This window comes from Bubalus bubalis, chromosome 14, assembly GCF_019923935.1.
Source record: "Bubalus bubalis isolate 160015118507 breed Murrah chromosome 14, NDDB_SH_1, whole genome shotgun sequence".
Lineage (NCBI taxonomy): Eukaryota > Metazoa > Chordata > Mammalia > Artiodactyla > Bovidae > Bubalus > Bubalus bubalis.
Genome location: NC_059170.1, coordinates 26,254,784 through 26,267,676, shown reverse-complemented (window position 1 = coordinate 26,267,676; position 12,893 = coordinate 26,254,784). Strand labels below are relative to the sequence as shown.

The following is a 12,893-nucleotide window of genomic DNA, read 5'->3' as shown; positions in this document are numbered from 1 at the left end:
TTCGCCATCCAGCACAGGGGGTGTAGGTTTAATCACTGGTTGGGGAGCTAAGATCCCATGTGCCTCTGGGCCAAACAACTAGTATGTAAAACAGAAACAATGTTGTAACAATGTCCACATCAAAAAAAAAAAATTCTTTTAAAAAAAAGCAGCTTGGAAACTGACCCCAATGTGAGACACACCCACTCCTGGACTCTGTGAAAGATGGTGGGGAGCCCACAGACTTACTGTTTGGCTTTAATAGTTATGTGTTACGTGAAAACCAGGAGAAAAAAGAAAACAATTTTCTAGTGATGGTAGTTACATAAAGTTTCATTTAAAGTGTATTTGTAAGAATGCTGATATAAGAAACTTAATAATGGAACAGATGGTACCAAGACAGGGCACGTTGTGAAGATGGCATGAGAATGACTGAAGTTTGGGAATAAAAGGCGCTGGTGCCCAGCTGAAGTTGAGGCACGTGACTCCACCCACTTTTCCTGCGAGGTCTGTAGCCCTACCTACAAAAGAACGAAGAGGGCTCTGCTGCCACCGGGGCTGGCTGCCGGCTGCCTCACTTCCCAGCCCCTGATCTGAGCCCAGGATGACAAGGCTCCACCCACCATCTCACAAGAAGAGCTATCTTCACAACTACGGGCCGCTGTTCTGAACACCTAAGCCCTGCACCCCCACTTTAAATGTCCTCTACTTTTTAAAAAAATTATTGAAATATAACTGATTTACAATGTTGTGTTAGTTTCTGGCATACAGCAGGGATTCAGCTGTACATATATTCTTTTTCAGATTTTTTTCCCATTATAGTTTATTATAAGAGGGTTTATTATATAGTTTATTATATAGTTCCTGTGCTATACAAAAGCACCTTGTTGTTGATCTTCTAGCTATTTTCTGACTTGTGTTTTGGCTCAGCCAGGTGTGAAGCTTCTGGTTGGAAGGAATCCCCCACCCCACCCCGGGCACAGGGAAGGGCACGAGGCTCTGGGCACTGTCACTCCAGTAATGAAGTGCCATAAGAGCAAGTCACCTACTGAACCTCCAGTCAAATTAATGACCTACTAATGACTTCCCTGTTTTTGTGAGAGGCACGGTAAGTGACACAAGGCTTTCTCGTTGTTCAGTCATCACGACGTGTCCAACTCTTTGCGACCCCATGGACTGCAGCACACCAGGCTCCTCTGTCCACTGTCTCCCAGAGTTGGGTCAAATTCATCATGTCCATTGAGTCGGTTTCCTCTGTGTGTTTCTGAGCGAGTCTCCAGCAGATAACCTATGTAAAGGTCCAGCTCTCCAAGTCCAAGTCCAAGGCAGTGTTTCTTCCACACAGAAGAGACACTTGGACCTAGACTTCTAGTCTTCCTTTCGCACTCCCACCCCCATCACTCCAGCTTTAGTGAGTAAAATCGATAGACTGATAGAGGGATAGGAGGGTAGGCATCATTTAATTTTCACGACTCAAAAAAAAACAGAAATCTTAGAACTAAGGGGTAGAATAACCTTCTCTAAAATAAACAGAATAGGGATCCTGGATGGTGAACAGCTTCAGGGATCTCCAGGAATAGCAGAGACAGACTGTTCTGTGCTGATGGGTCCCAAACCAGTATTTTAAACACCCAGCGACATTAACTTTGCATCTTAATGGAGGCTGAGGCACTCTGAGCAGTCAATAAAGTATTACCTCACCAAGACTTCCCTCTAAGTACTGTAGGTTTTGTTTTTAAAGTCCTGGGTACCACAAATTACACTTAGCAACTACCCAACCATATTATTTCCTTCCTGTCTAATGTAATTTTTCTGTTTCTTTATATAAAGGACCTTGGCTATTTTAAAAAATTATCCTCACTCCTAAATTAACCTGACTTTTGTTTTCAACAATCGAATGAGCTAAGAACAAGAATGAGGCAGTGCTTCTAGCTTCTAAGAAACTAGATGTAAAAATTTTCCTACAGAGCCATCATTTAAAACGGCAAATTGTTCTATTAGGGGGTACAGGTTGTGGAGTGTGGTTGAGGCCAGAAGAGAGGACAAGCCACTGAAGGAGGCTCCTCTATGGATGAAACCGCATGGCATTCCTTCCCACCAGCTCACGACTTACTCAATCATTTATACACCAAACAATGATTATGTAAGTGCAGTGGGATTGCTGGACAAGTCTGGCAAGGCCCTCCCCATTAGGAGCTCACAGTCTAGTGGAAGCCAAACAGGTAAACTAGACGATTCCAGTAATTCATTCATTCCACGAAGAATTTTCATTTTTTAATAAATAACCATTGAGTCTTTACCAAGAATCATTATTGAGCAAGACAAGCAAGAAGATTCTTGCCCTCAAGGGCTTATGTTTGCGTGGAAGTTAAACAAACGATGATCTCAAAGAGTGAGAAGTGCTAAGAAAAATACAACAGGCTATGTAACAGAGGATCTAAGGCTAGAGAACTGCCAAGCTGATGGAGGGTGATGAAGTATAAGGGCTCTCTGGGCGGGGGGATGGGGTGACACTTGAGCTGAGATCCATCCTTTAAGCCAAGGCCAGGAGGCTTTCCATCTCTTCCATGAGCACTCGAGCTTCCTAATCTCCTAACCTAACACCCTCCTTCCACTGGACACTAAATGTGCTGCCTGATGTTAGCGTCTCCGGGTCTACCTTGCGTATCTGCTCCCCGCCCAGGGGCAAAAATCTCCGGAAGGCAGGTGAAATGGGACAGGAGATAGGAGGAAGCTCTTAATAGGTCACCATGAACATTTGCTCAAACACACAGGCGCAGTCGGCGTAAGCGGCCAGACTGAACCAGTCAACAGGCCTCAGAACCCCAGGCAAGCACGGGCTGGGATGGAAAGAGGTGAGGCGACCTGCCTGCGCGCCGAAGAACCGGCTGGGCCAGGCCCAACTCGGCCCTGACGACCGCGCTCCTGCCTACGCCCTCGAGGGGGCGGGCCGTAAACCGTGTGCCGCGCCTGCGCAGTACAACGCCCGCGCCTGCGGCCCGGAGCGCTGCCCTCGAACTGCGCCGGCGCGGTGCGCCAGGCGCTAAGGGGCGGGGCTCCGTTGCGCCGCGCGCAAGGCTGGGGCAAAACCCGGGCCGGGATAGGGCGTGGGGCAGCGCGTCGGGACGTCCCTCGCGTCGGGCCCGACGGCGCGTGCGCATTGGGTGGCCGGCTCGGAGGCTGAGGGGCGGGGCGGGGGCAAGAGTGGCCTCTTTGCCTCATTTGTGCCCTAGCGCCGCCCGGACACCGTGCTGGCCGCCGACACCATGAAGATCTGGACTTCGGAGCACGTCTTTGAGTAAGTTTGGGGGTAGGAGCAGGTCGGCGGGGGTCACGGGGCAACTGGGGGTAGGAGGGTAGGTTGGGCCCGGAGTCGCGGCGAGGCCCCGGCGCACTTCAGGAAGCTTCTGGGCGTCGGGCCTAGTGTGGGGAGCTGGGCCCGAGCGCCTCGGAGCCCGGGGCTTGGGGTCCAAGGTCACGACCCTGGGGACACCCCAGAAGTGGGCTCCCAGGGGACACGGCCGGACGGGAGGGGACTGGGGATGGGGCCTTTGCGGCCTTCCTCTAGGGGACGCCCCCTCGGGTGGCAGGGGCGGCGCCGAACACGAGGTCCGTGACAGCCCGGTAGGCCCGAGGATCCTGGAGAAAGGCGTGGACTGGCGAGATTCTGGTCGCCCCGCCACCTTCAGGTAGAGTTTCTTAACCTCGGAATGTGGATTTAGGGTGAGCTCAGGCGACCAGGAAGTGGAACTTTTTCCAGCAGCTTCGTGCCTTGAGGAATTGCAATTTATGGCCTTGGAATTGGAGTCCAAGGTACAGCCCTGACTCTGACAAGCTGTGTGACCTTGGGTTACCCATTTCCGTCGTCTGAGACACGGAAGATGACGGTGTTGTCAGGGCCTGACAGCACTGAGATGTCTTTGAGGCCATGTTCATTAACATCTCCTGGTTAGGGGGAAATGTTTACTAAGGAAAAAGGTCTTAAACCAGTTGGATGTTGAGAATTAAATTCTTGGCTGCTTCCATGATTCATTGTGCAGAAGAACCATGCCTTGAATCCCCTGTATCGTTTTTGCCTGAACAAATTGTTGATCGATTATCTCATCACTGTTTATTGACTAATAATTTTTCCTCTCACCGGTTTGAAATGCCGCCTTCATCCTAAAACACTGCTGTGATTTATATTTTAATCCATTTCTGAGCTGTCTGCCCTATTTGACTGATCTTGCTATTGTTGCCACACTGTTTTAATTTTTATAGCTTTGGTAGTATGTTTTAGTGTAACCATTTGGTTTAAAAACAAAAACAAAATGACGTTTCTGAAGGCAGTGTTAAAACATGTTGTAGACTGTTTACATTCTTATCAAATCAGACGCATGCAGGAGTTCGCTAGATCCTAGAAAGCAGAGAATGTTAGAATCAGAGGGAAGGTTTCTTTTCTCCCTAATGTTTACTATTTTTTAGGGGGGAGACCCTAAATTTGTAGTCTTTTTTATATTCTTTAACCAGGTCAAATTCTTCTACTCTGTTTGAACCATTAGGATCATGGGTGGTTTCTTCTTTGCAGTTTTCTTCTGGGTTTAAATGCTTAAGTTCTTTCCACTGTGTCTTATAACTTTCTTCCTTAACACTCTTCTCCCTAGGTTGTTCCCCACCCCTCCTCTTCACTCATTCTGCCCTTTTCTTTAATGTTTCCCTCTCTTTTTCCCCTTCAGTGTAAATGCTCAGTGAAATTCTGCTATTGGCCTTCTTGCATTTCATCTCTGAAATTTGATGAAGGCTCTGAGACTCTGCTCCCAGAACATAGACATACTCACATAAATGCTCTGCATGTTCTGGGAGAAGCCCTGATTCTCCCCAGATAATCTGACTTCTTGATCAAGGTCCCAGCTGATACATACACATTCCCAGCAGCCAAATCTGTACCTAGGGCTCCAGCCTCTCTTGACCTTCAAATCCTTATTTTCAGGTTTCAGCAGTGTGTCTCTGCTCCAGTGTTCTGCGGGCTTTTCAAACTCAGCATCCCTGAAAGTGAAGTTGTTTATCTCTGCTCTCAAATTTTACACTTTGCCTATGTTTCCCATCTTAAGGATGTTACTAACCAACATCTAAGTCATCTTAGAAGACTTTCTGTGTATTTCCCATCTTTGAGTTGCCAGACTTCCTTCTGAGGTCTAGCATGTAGTTGGTATCTAGTTGAAGTCATTCATTGATTCTTACACCAAATATGAAAGCCCACTAGGCACCAGGCGCTGTTCTTTGGATCGATTCCACTTTGGTAAATAATCAAGACATTATTGCTGCCTCAGTGAAGTGTTCCCACGTTTTATAGGTGAAACAATTGGACAGTTCACCAAGCCAGCACCAGTTCCACTGATTGACTGCCCTTTGGCACTATCTTTTGAATGTCTTGCAGTGTGAAGTCTTTTCACATGATTACATTAATTCAGTTAAAATGAATTTCTGGAAGATTGTTTATTGTCATATATATCCTTTGTGATTTTTGAGCTAGACGTGTTTTATAAAGCTAAGTCAACATCAGTGTTTTCAGGTTGGCCCAGAGAGGAGAGAAGTACTGAATTACAAATAACATACAACCATCCTGAAACCTTGCAATTGCTAATTTTTTAGAGCAGGTGGGGAAGAGAATAAGTTCCAGGAAGCCAGCTATCCAGAGTCTCTGACTAGATGGAGACAGGGATGGGCTCACTCATCTGATTGTCATTTTAGATAGTTGCCTTGGTAACAGTCAGAGTGCTTGTCCCCTATCACTTCTTTTTGTGGGGACTGTTTAGATTTGTGAAATAGATTTGCTTGTATGCCTGCACTTAATGCTGAATAAGGCTTGAGATTAAAAATACAATGGGATTCATTTCTGAATAGTATAGCAAAAATGAAAGCATTAAGAGTAATGGTGGAATGGGAGGGAGGTTCAAGAGAGAGGAGACATATTTATACCTATGGCTGATGGATGGCAGAAACCAGCACAATATTGTAAAGCAGTTATCCTTCAATTAGAAGTAAATTTAAAAAAAAAAATGGTTGTCCAGGGTTTTGCGAAGCAAGTGGGGTTGAGATTTTTCTTCTGTCCACAAAAAGTTATTAGGCTTAGTTGCTCTGAAAAGTTAAAATAGATTAGTACCTACTTGTTTTGCTTTTAGAAAAATAAAAAGCCATGCTGTGTCGTTTATCAGTAAGTGAAGTTTGAAACACCATCTCCAGATCTTGTCTTTCCTTTCAGTGAAGATGTAGAATCAGTCACTTTTAATGCTCATTGTAATTAGTCAGAGGTTCACTAGAAAGGGGTATCTTTTGTATAAGTATATTGTTCAGGTAAACTGTGAAGAGAACAAATGTACATTATGTTGTAAATCACCCAAGTACATGTGTTTTTCCAGAAATATAAAGATGCTGCAAGTTCCCTGATGCTGTTGCCATCTTAATCCTTCATAAGCAAAGGCTGATGAAGAGAGACTATTAGAAAATGGCACATTGCTGCTGCTGCTAAGTTGCTTTAGTCGTGTCCGACTCTGTGCAACTCCATAGACAGCAGCCCACCAGGCTCCCCCGTCCCTGGGATTCTCCAGGCAAGAACACTGGAGTGGGTTGCCAGTTCCTTCTCCAATGCATGAAAGTGAAAAGTGAAAGTGAAGTCGCTCAGTCGTGTCCAACTCTTAGCGACCCCATGGACTGTAGCCCAACAGGCTCCTCCATCCATGGGATTTCCAGGCAAGAGTACTGGAGTGGGGTGCCATTGCCGTCTCCAAAATGGCACATTAGGAGTACCTTAAAAAAAAAAACCAGTATATTGAGTGACCTTTTCAAAACAGATGTCAGAACCACTCCTTGGAGGAAAGTAAAGAATAAAAAGATTGGCTGGAGGGGTCACGATTATTTATTACATTATTAGAGGCAAGTACATGTTTAATATGAATCAGTGATTCTTAGAAACAAAATTTATGTGTGAGAGGATACTGGTGAGTGGAAAATATTACTCAGGAAACTACTGGAGTGTTCTATAGGTTATTTTAACCTTGCAGGCATCAGCTGTGACACATAGCCTGTGTACTGAAAAAAAGACTGAAATCTGTACACCTTCATAATGTAGACTGAGCCCCCTGAAATCATCTTCCGGTCAACATTTCAGAAAATAATTTTCCCTAGGTAAATTAAGTAAACTTTAATTGTAAAGAATAATTTGATGAGTTATATAAATGGTTGAATTTATATGCATGTTGTTAAAGGTTTGATTTTTGATTCGTGTCTGCAGCCATCCATGGGAAACCGTTACAACAGCTGCAATGCAGAAATACCCAAATCCTATGAATCCGAGTGTGGTTGGAGTTGATGTACTGGACAGACACATAGATCCCTCTGGAAAGTTGCACAGCCATAGACTTCTCAGCACAGAGTGGGGACTGCCTTCCATTGTGAAGTCTGTAAGTGTGCCTTTGTTCCTGAAGCAGCGTGACTGCTGGAGAGAAGTTTTCTAGACCACATTATAATTTCAAATAGGTGGTGGGAGCCGATTTGGAATGTCATTTTTGCATCAGTTCAAATTGTATTATAATAAACTTGAGTTATGAGTGTATAATGAATTGGAAATATTATTACAGTCTTCATGAAGTCACCTGATAAAACCTTCTGAAGGAAGCCAGCTAATGCTCTGTGATCTGAAAGTTTTATTCTGCTTTTCCTACCTTGCCAACAGCTTGAGCTATGGCAGCTGGGATTTGGTGCTGGTGGTTAGTGGGCAGCTGCTGGGGTCAGTGGTGCTGCGACGTTAAGTGAGGCATAATCTCAGTTTGCCGTGGCCATGTTTGTTCCAAGATCTGGTGCTTCTGCCTGTACAATGGAAAATGTAATTCTGTGCTCTTTCAAGGGAGCAGGTTTTAGGGATCCAGTCTATCATGATGGGAGAGAATCCTAGTATAAGTGGACCAAGTTATCTGTAGAAACTCTCTTCATAGAAGGTGGGCCCACGCAGAAAATGAAAGTACATGTTTTTCACCAGCAATGTGCTAACTGCTTCCTTTGTTCTAACTGCTGCACTAGATGATGAGGACAAAGAAGTGAGCAGGGTTGGGATGGGCTTGGGGTCAGAGCGTGGGCGTGCCCTTGGATGTGCTGTGTTACCTCCCTGTGAAGTGGCTGGTCTTCTGCCTGGAGAGCAGAGCCACCACATCGTTCCCCTTGGACTGCACCAGGGAAACCCTGACAGACACTCTGAAGCTCTCCTTTCTCTCCATCTATGTTTCCCGAATGTCAGGCTCACTGCTTCACGTCAACCTTGGCAGTTTCCGCATCCTACCTTGTCCTGCATACGTTCTCAGCTGGCTGGTGGCTAAATTGTCTCTGCGGAAGGTTTTTGTGTCTGGGAGTCTCCTCTTCTCCCTTAAGTGGGCCTCCTTTCTGATCTTTGTCTCATTCTTTGTGTTTTTTATGAAAACACATTTTTGGTTCAAAATACTAACACATCTTTACCTACAAATAAAATATTGATAACACTAGTTAAGAAATCCTCCTCTGATCACTAATTCCAAGTGTTTTACTTAGATTATTGGTGCGGCAAGAACCAAAACATATGTGCAAGAACATTCTGTAGTGGATCCTGTAGAGAAAACAATGGAACTTAAATCTACAAATGTAAGTAACTACCTGGCTTAGTTTTTTCTTCTTTTGTGGTCGTGGTGTAGTCACTAAGTCGTGTCCAACTCTTGCGACCCCATGGACTGTAGCCTGCCGGCTCCTCTGTCCATGGGATTCTCCAGGCAAGAATACTGGAGTGGGTTGCCATTTCCTTCTCCATTCCCTCTTGTAGTTGATACAAAAGTGGACATACACTCTTCAGCTTGGTCTAAGAAATTCGTACTCAGATGCTGGACCGTCTCTGCCTGTTTGCAGCCTCAGTGCTCTAATGAGCCTGCCTGTTACTTCTAGAAGATAGCATTCAATAAAATGAATTTGGAATCAGTATATTATTACTATCATGGTGCTTTTGTAAAATTTATTACTTTTTTAATAAAAAGTAAGCAATGAATATTGAAAAGTTCTATTTACATAGTAATATAAAAGTGGTTATATGCTGTTTTGCATATTTACCCAGCAAGATTTTGGTTTGTGAGTTAATTTGGGAAATGTTTTTAATCTTGATTCCCGACATTATTTGACTTTTTTTAATTCTGTAGATTTCATTTACAAATATGGTTTCGGTAGATGAGAGACTTATATACAAACCACATCCTCAAGACCCAGAAAAGTAAGTGAAAAGTATTTTAACAAGCTTATTTTACAATATATTTTAATTTTTCTTAAGTATGAAAAATGAAAATTAGGTCATCCTGAAGCTGTGCGAATGTGTTTTGTTCTAGAACTATTTTGACTCAAGAAGCCATAATTACTGTGAAAGGAGTCAGTCTCGGCAGTTACCTTGAAGGGCTGATGGCAAGTACGATATCATCAAATGCTAATAAAGTAAGTAAGGCTGCTCTCACTCAACGTGGGGGGTGGGGTGCAGGCTTGTAGGATCTTAGTTCCCCAGGTCCCCTGCAATGGAAGCACGGAGTCTTAACCGCTGGGTCACGTGGGAAGTCCGTCCTGCTTGCTCGTCTTCCTGGGTCATTTCTTAGAAGAGCTGTCCTTGTGAGCTGTCTGAGCCCCGGCAACGTGATGCCATGTGGGCTGTTACTGGGGTCTAATGTGTCTGAGTTCACATTCCACCTGTAATTTCCACCTGTAACTCTGACCAGCCTTTCATCTTGGGCAGTTAACTAAGTGAGTCTTTCTCTGCCTCAGTTTCCTATCTGTGAAGTGAAGATTAATTACCCACCTTACAGGGTTGGGTGTGAAGAGTAAATGAGGTATCATGGGAAATCTGTGGCTCGGGGCCCAGCACTTGGGGGCAGGGGGAGGTGAAGATGTGTGTCACTGTTGAAAGCATAGATTCTCAGCCTGTTTCTCATTATCATCTCCCTTCACCCCCAGATCCACTGTAGATATTTTCTCCTAACTATCCCCACCCTGAGAAATTATTTAATGCCAAACATTATGTCTACAGATTCAGAGATATATGGGTCTGCGTCTGTGCTTTATACATTAAAAGAATGAGATTTTTCCCTGCTACCCCCCAACTAATTTTTGCCCCATTGAAAATATATGATTTAAAATAAAGTAAGTTTAGAGAAAGAGATGTCTAATGCACTGTTTTATAACGTGTAATATCATTCAGCAGTCAAAAGATATTCATAGATGCCTTCTCTATGTCAGGCAGAGTGCTAGGCTAGACTGGGGAGACAGCGGGGAGCAAAACAAACGTGGTGCCTGCCCTCGTGGAACTAAGAGGAAGGCGACATTAATCATACAACACGGCATTAGGAAAGGAAAAGTACAGAAAGGTACGAGAGTGCTTCATGAGTGCTGAGTAAGTGGTGTTGCTGCTGAGTTCTGAGCGAGGGGTGGGTAGGCCGTGAGGGGTCTGCTAGGGAGTGGTCCAGGTGGATCAGCTACATGTGCAAAGGCTCCAAGGCCAGAAGCAGTCAGTGCTCCTCATTCTGTCCCTCAGGGAAGTACACAGAGTCCCAGGAGAGAGGGGTTGGAGAGCAAGTTAGACCAGAGCCTCGGACAGCATTTTGGTGTAAATATGGACATTAAAAGAGAAACGGAGTTTGACCTCGCCATCAGAAGGGGGACCATTCTAATCATAAAGTAAAACATCACTATCATTTAATTGTAGATTCTTTTTAGAACATCTTTTGCAAACAAAAACCAGTTTTAGATCAAGCCAGTTTCTCAAAGCATTTGATATTTGGTAAATAACATTAAAGAAGAAAATACAAAGAAAAACTGTCCTAGTGAGGTTTAGTTACGCTTGTTCCGCCCATTGTGACTTCCTTACGTGCTATTCGTGCATGCCTTTGCCCTCACTTGGTATCAGTAAACATACTGGATTTTTTTTTTTTAAGGGCCGAGAAGCAATGGAGTGGGTAATACATAAATTAAATGCTGAACTTGAGGAACTGACAGCTTCAGCAAGAGGAAGCATACGGACACCCATGGCAGCAGCAGCATTTGTGGAGAAATGATAATGGAGGTTGATAGATGGCACCCAGTTCCCCAGGTCTCTACAAGCTGGCAGTATATTTATTTGTTATTTAAAAAATACAACTCTATTTTAGGTAGAATTTTTTTTTTAAATAAGCTGAAGAAAAGCTATGTGACTTGATCAAACAGAGGTGCAGGGTTTCTAAATAAAAGGGATCAGCTGAAATTAGTATTGTCTGAAATGACTGATTTTGAGGATTCCAGTATTTATGCAAAATTTTAAGCTTTTTGAAAAGTATGCTTGGAAATTGGTATTGGCTGATGAAACCTCCTTAAGGTAGAATTTTAAAGCTTTTCATGCACTGGAACTCTACCTGGCTTTGGACCAACCCCAGAACCAAGCAGAGCCCTTTCTGCATACGCAAGACTGCCCTGCTGCGGTAAACTTGGAGAGCTTCCATGAGGGAACTCACTGTTAAAGGAGAAACTATCATTTTAAAAAGACAAATTGTATGAAATAATTTGCTATAAACCACCATTAAAAATCACAATGCTTTAATTTCATACTCAGCATTTTTTGGAGTAAAAATTATCACGAAAGTAATAAATGACTCCAACAAAAGTACATTTTATTGTGTTATAAAGAGTACTGTACTGATTTGCCAAAGTTTTGTAACTTAGTAAAGATACTACCTTCCTTGGATTTGTACTTTATGATTTAGTATGCTGTATCGTGGGCTGGTTATGTTAACTGAAGAAATAAAGTCATTACCAGAGTTTTGCAGCACTCTAAACTTAAAACAGAAGAACAGCTGCTCACATCTTTTAGCATTTCACATTTGCCTAACTTATAAATTGCCATGTGTCAAAATCACGGTTCTGTAATTGCTAAAGCATGATATGTCAGGTTATTTGAATATAATTACTTTGTGAAGTAATTATGACCACAAAACATCTTTGTTACATGAAGAGCTGTACATCATTTGAAATTACTCAAATGATGTCTTGATCTGAAGCATAAATCCCAGGGACTTAATGTTTTTAATAACACTGTGTCACTGCGGGGGATGGGGGTGGTGGAGAAGAAAAAAATAATAGGGTGAAAAAAAAAGGCATTGGCCTAAAGCACCCTGTGAACTGTTTTGCAGCTTTTATTTATAGGAAATCCTTGCTTTGGATGAACAGTCCAATATGTGTATTTTGTAGCAGGCAATTAATTATCAACCACTAAGTAAGAATATCTATGATCCTTGGAATTGTTGCATACAGAGTACTGTTATTAAAAGATGATGAGCTCTTGCATTTATTTCCCAGTACTTAATGCTATAAACTTCTAGTCAGTTTTCCTACAAAAGAAACCAGTTAATATAGGTACATAAACCACAAAAATCATATACCAATTTAAAAATTAGTGTTTTTCTACTTAAAATACTGTTTAGCTTGAGGCTTCTTAGGACATTTGTAAAAGCAAATTAAAGCCAATAAGGTTTTTTTATTTTTATAACATTTTTTACAATTAGAATAGCATTTCAACTAAACAAAACATTGCTGAATATTGATATTTAATAATTACCTTGTATAATTTCTGAAAATTATACTTGTTCTGGAAAGTGTCAGAATAGCCTAATGATAAAAAGATTTCTAAACAAAATGTTATCCTGACTTTTTTATTCTAATCTATAAATTTTCATTTTCCAATGTAGTTACTTTTAGTAAAGTAGCTGGTAGTTAATGGCTTTTACCTGTTAAGCATTTGAGAGGACTGGAATACTGGTTTTCATGGGTTAGAATTAAGGCTCTAAGACTGTGTAGCATATTTTTTAATATTAAAGGTGGATCTTATATGAATTAAGAAAAAACTTCCTGTTAATAAA

At 42.7% G+C, this 12,893-nt stretch overlaps 1 protein-coding gene across 3 annotated transcripts; it reads left to right on the top strand.

Annotated features, from left to right (window-relative positions):
• The first annotated feature begins 3,112 nt into the window (after positions 1 to 3,112).
• PRELID3B (PRELI domain containing 3B) lies at positions 3,113 to 12,676 on the top strand. Of its 3 annotated transcripts, none has more exons than XR_326712.4 (7): positions 3,113 to 3,277; positions 7,250 to 7,418; positions 8,536 to 8,625; positions 9,168 to 9,238; positions 9,351 to 9,453; positions 10,246 to 10,373; positions 10,941 to 11,076. XR_326712.4 is itself a non-coding variant. In XM_044927812.2 (7 exons), the coding sequence occupies exons 3-7, from the start codon at positions 7,281 to 7,283 to the stop codon at positions 11,058 to 11,060; spliced, it is 522 nt and encodes a 173-aa protein (XP_044783747.1). In that variant the 5' UTR covers positions 3,140 to 3,277; positions 7,020 to 7,143; positions 7,250 to 7,280; the 3' UTR covers positions 11,061 to 12,676. The 3 variants fall into 3 exon arrangements, 2 of the variants coding, with proteins under 2 accessions (XP_006049116.1, XP_044783747.1); XM_044927812.2 differs by lacking the exon at positions 10,246 to 10,373 and adding an exon at positions 7,020 to 7,143 and having other exon boundaries at positions 3,140 to 3,277; positions 10,941 to 12,676; XM_006049054.4 differs by lacking the exon at positions 10,246 to 10,373 and having other exon boundaries at positions 3,119 to 3,277; positions 10,941 to 12,676.
• Positions 12,677 to 12,893: the final 217 nt, after the last annotated feature.

Bases quoted from the DNA above. Each gene is read 5' to 3' on its own strand.
- PRELID3B (XM_006049054.4), top strand. From the start codon at position 3,246: ATGAAGATCTGGACTTCGGAGCACGTCTTTGA. The intron at 8,626-9,167 runs GTAAGTAACTAC...TTAATTCTGTAG, and splicing joins TGGAACTTAAATCTACAAAT to ATTTCATTTACAAATATGGT. The intron at 9,239-9,350 runs GTAAGTGAAAAG...GTTTTGTTCTAG, and splicing joins CATCCTCAAGACCCAGAAAA to AACTATTTTGACTCAAGAAG.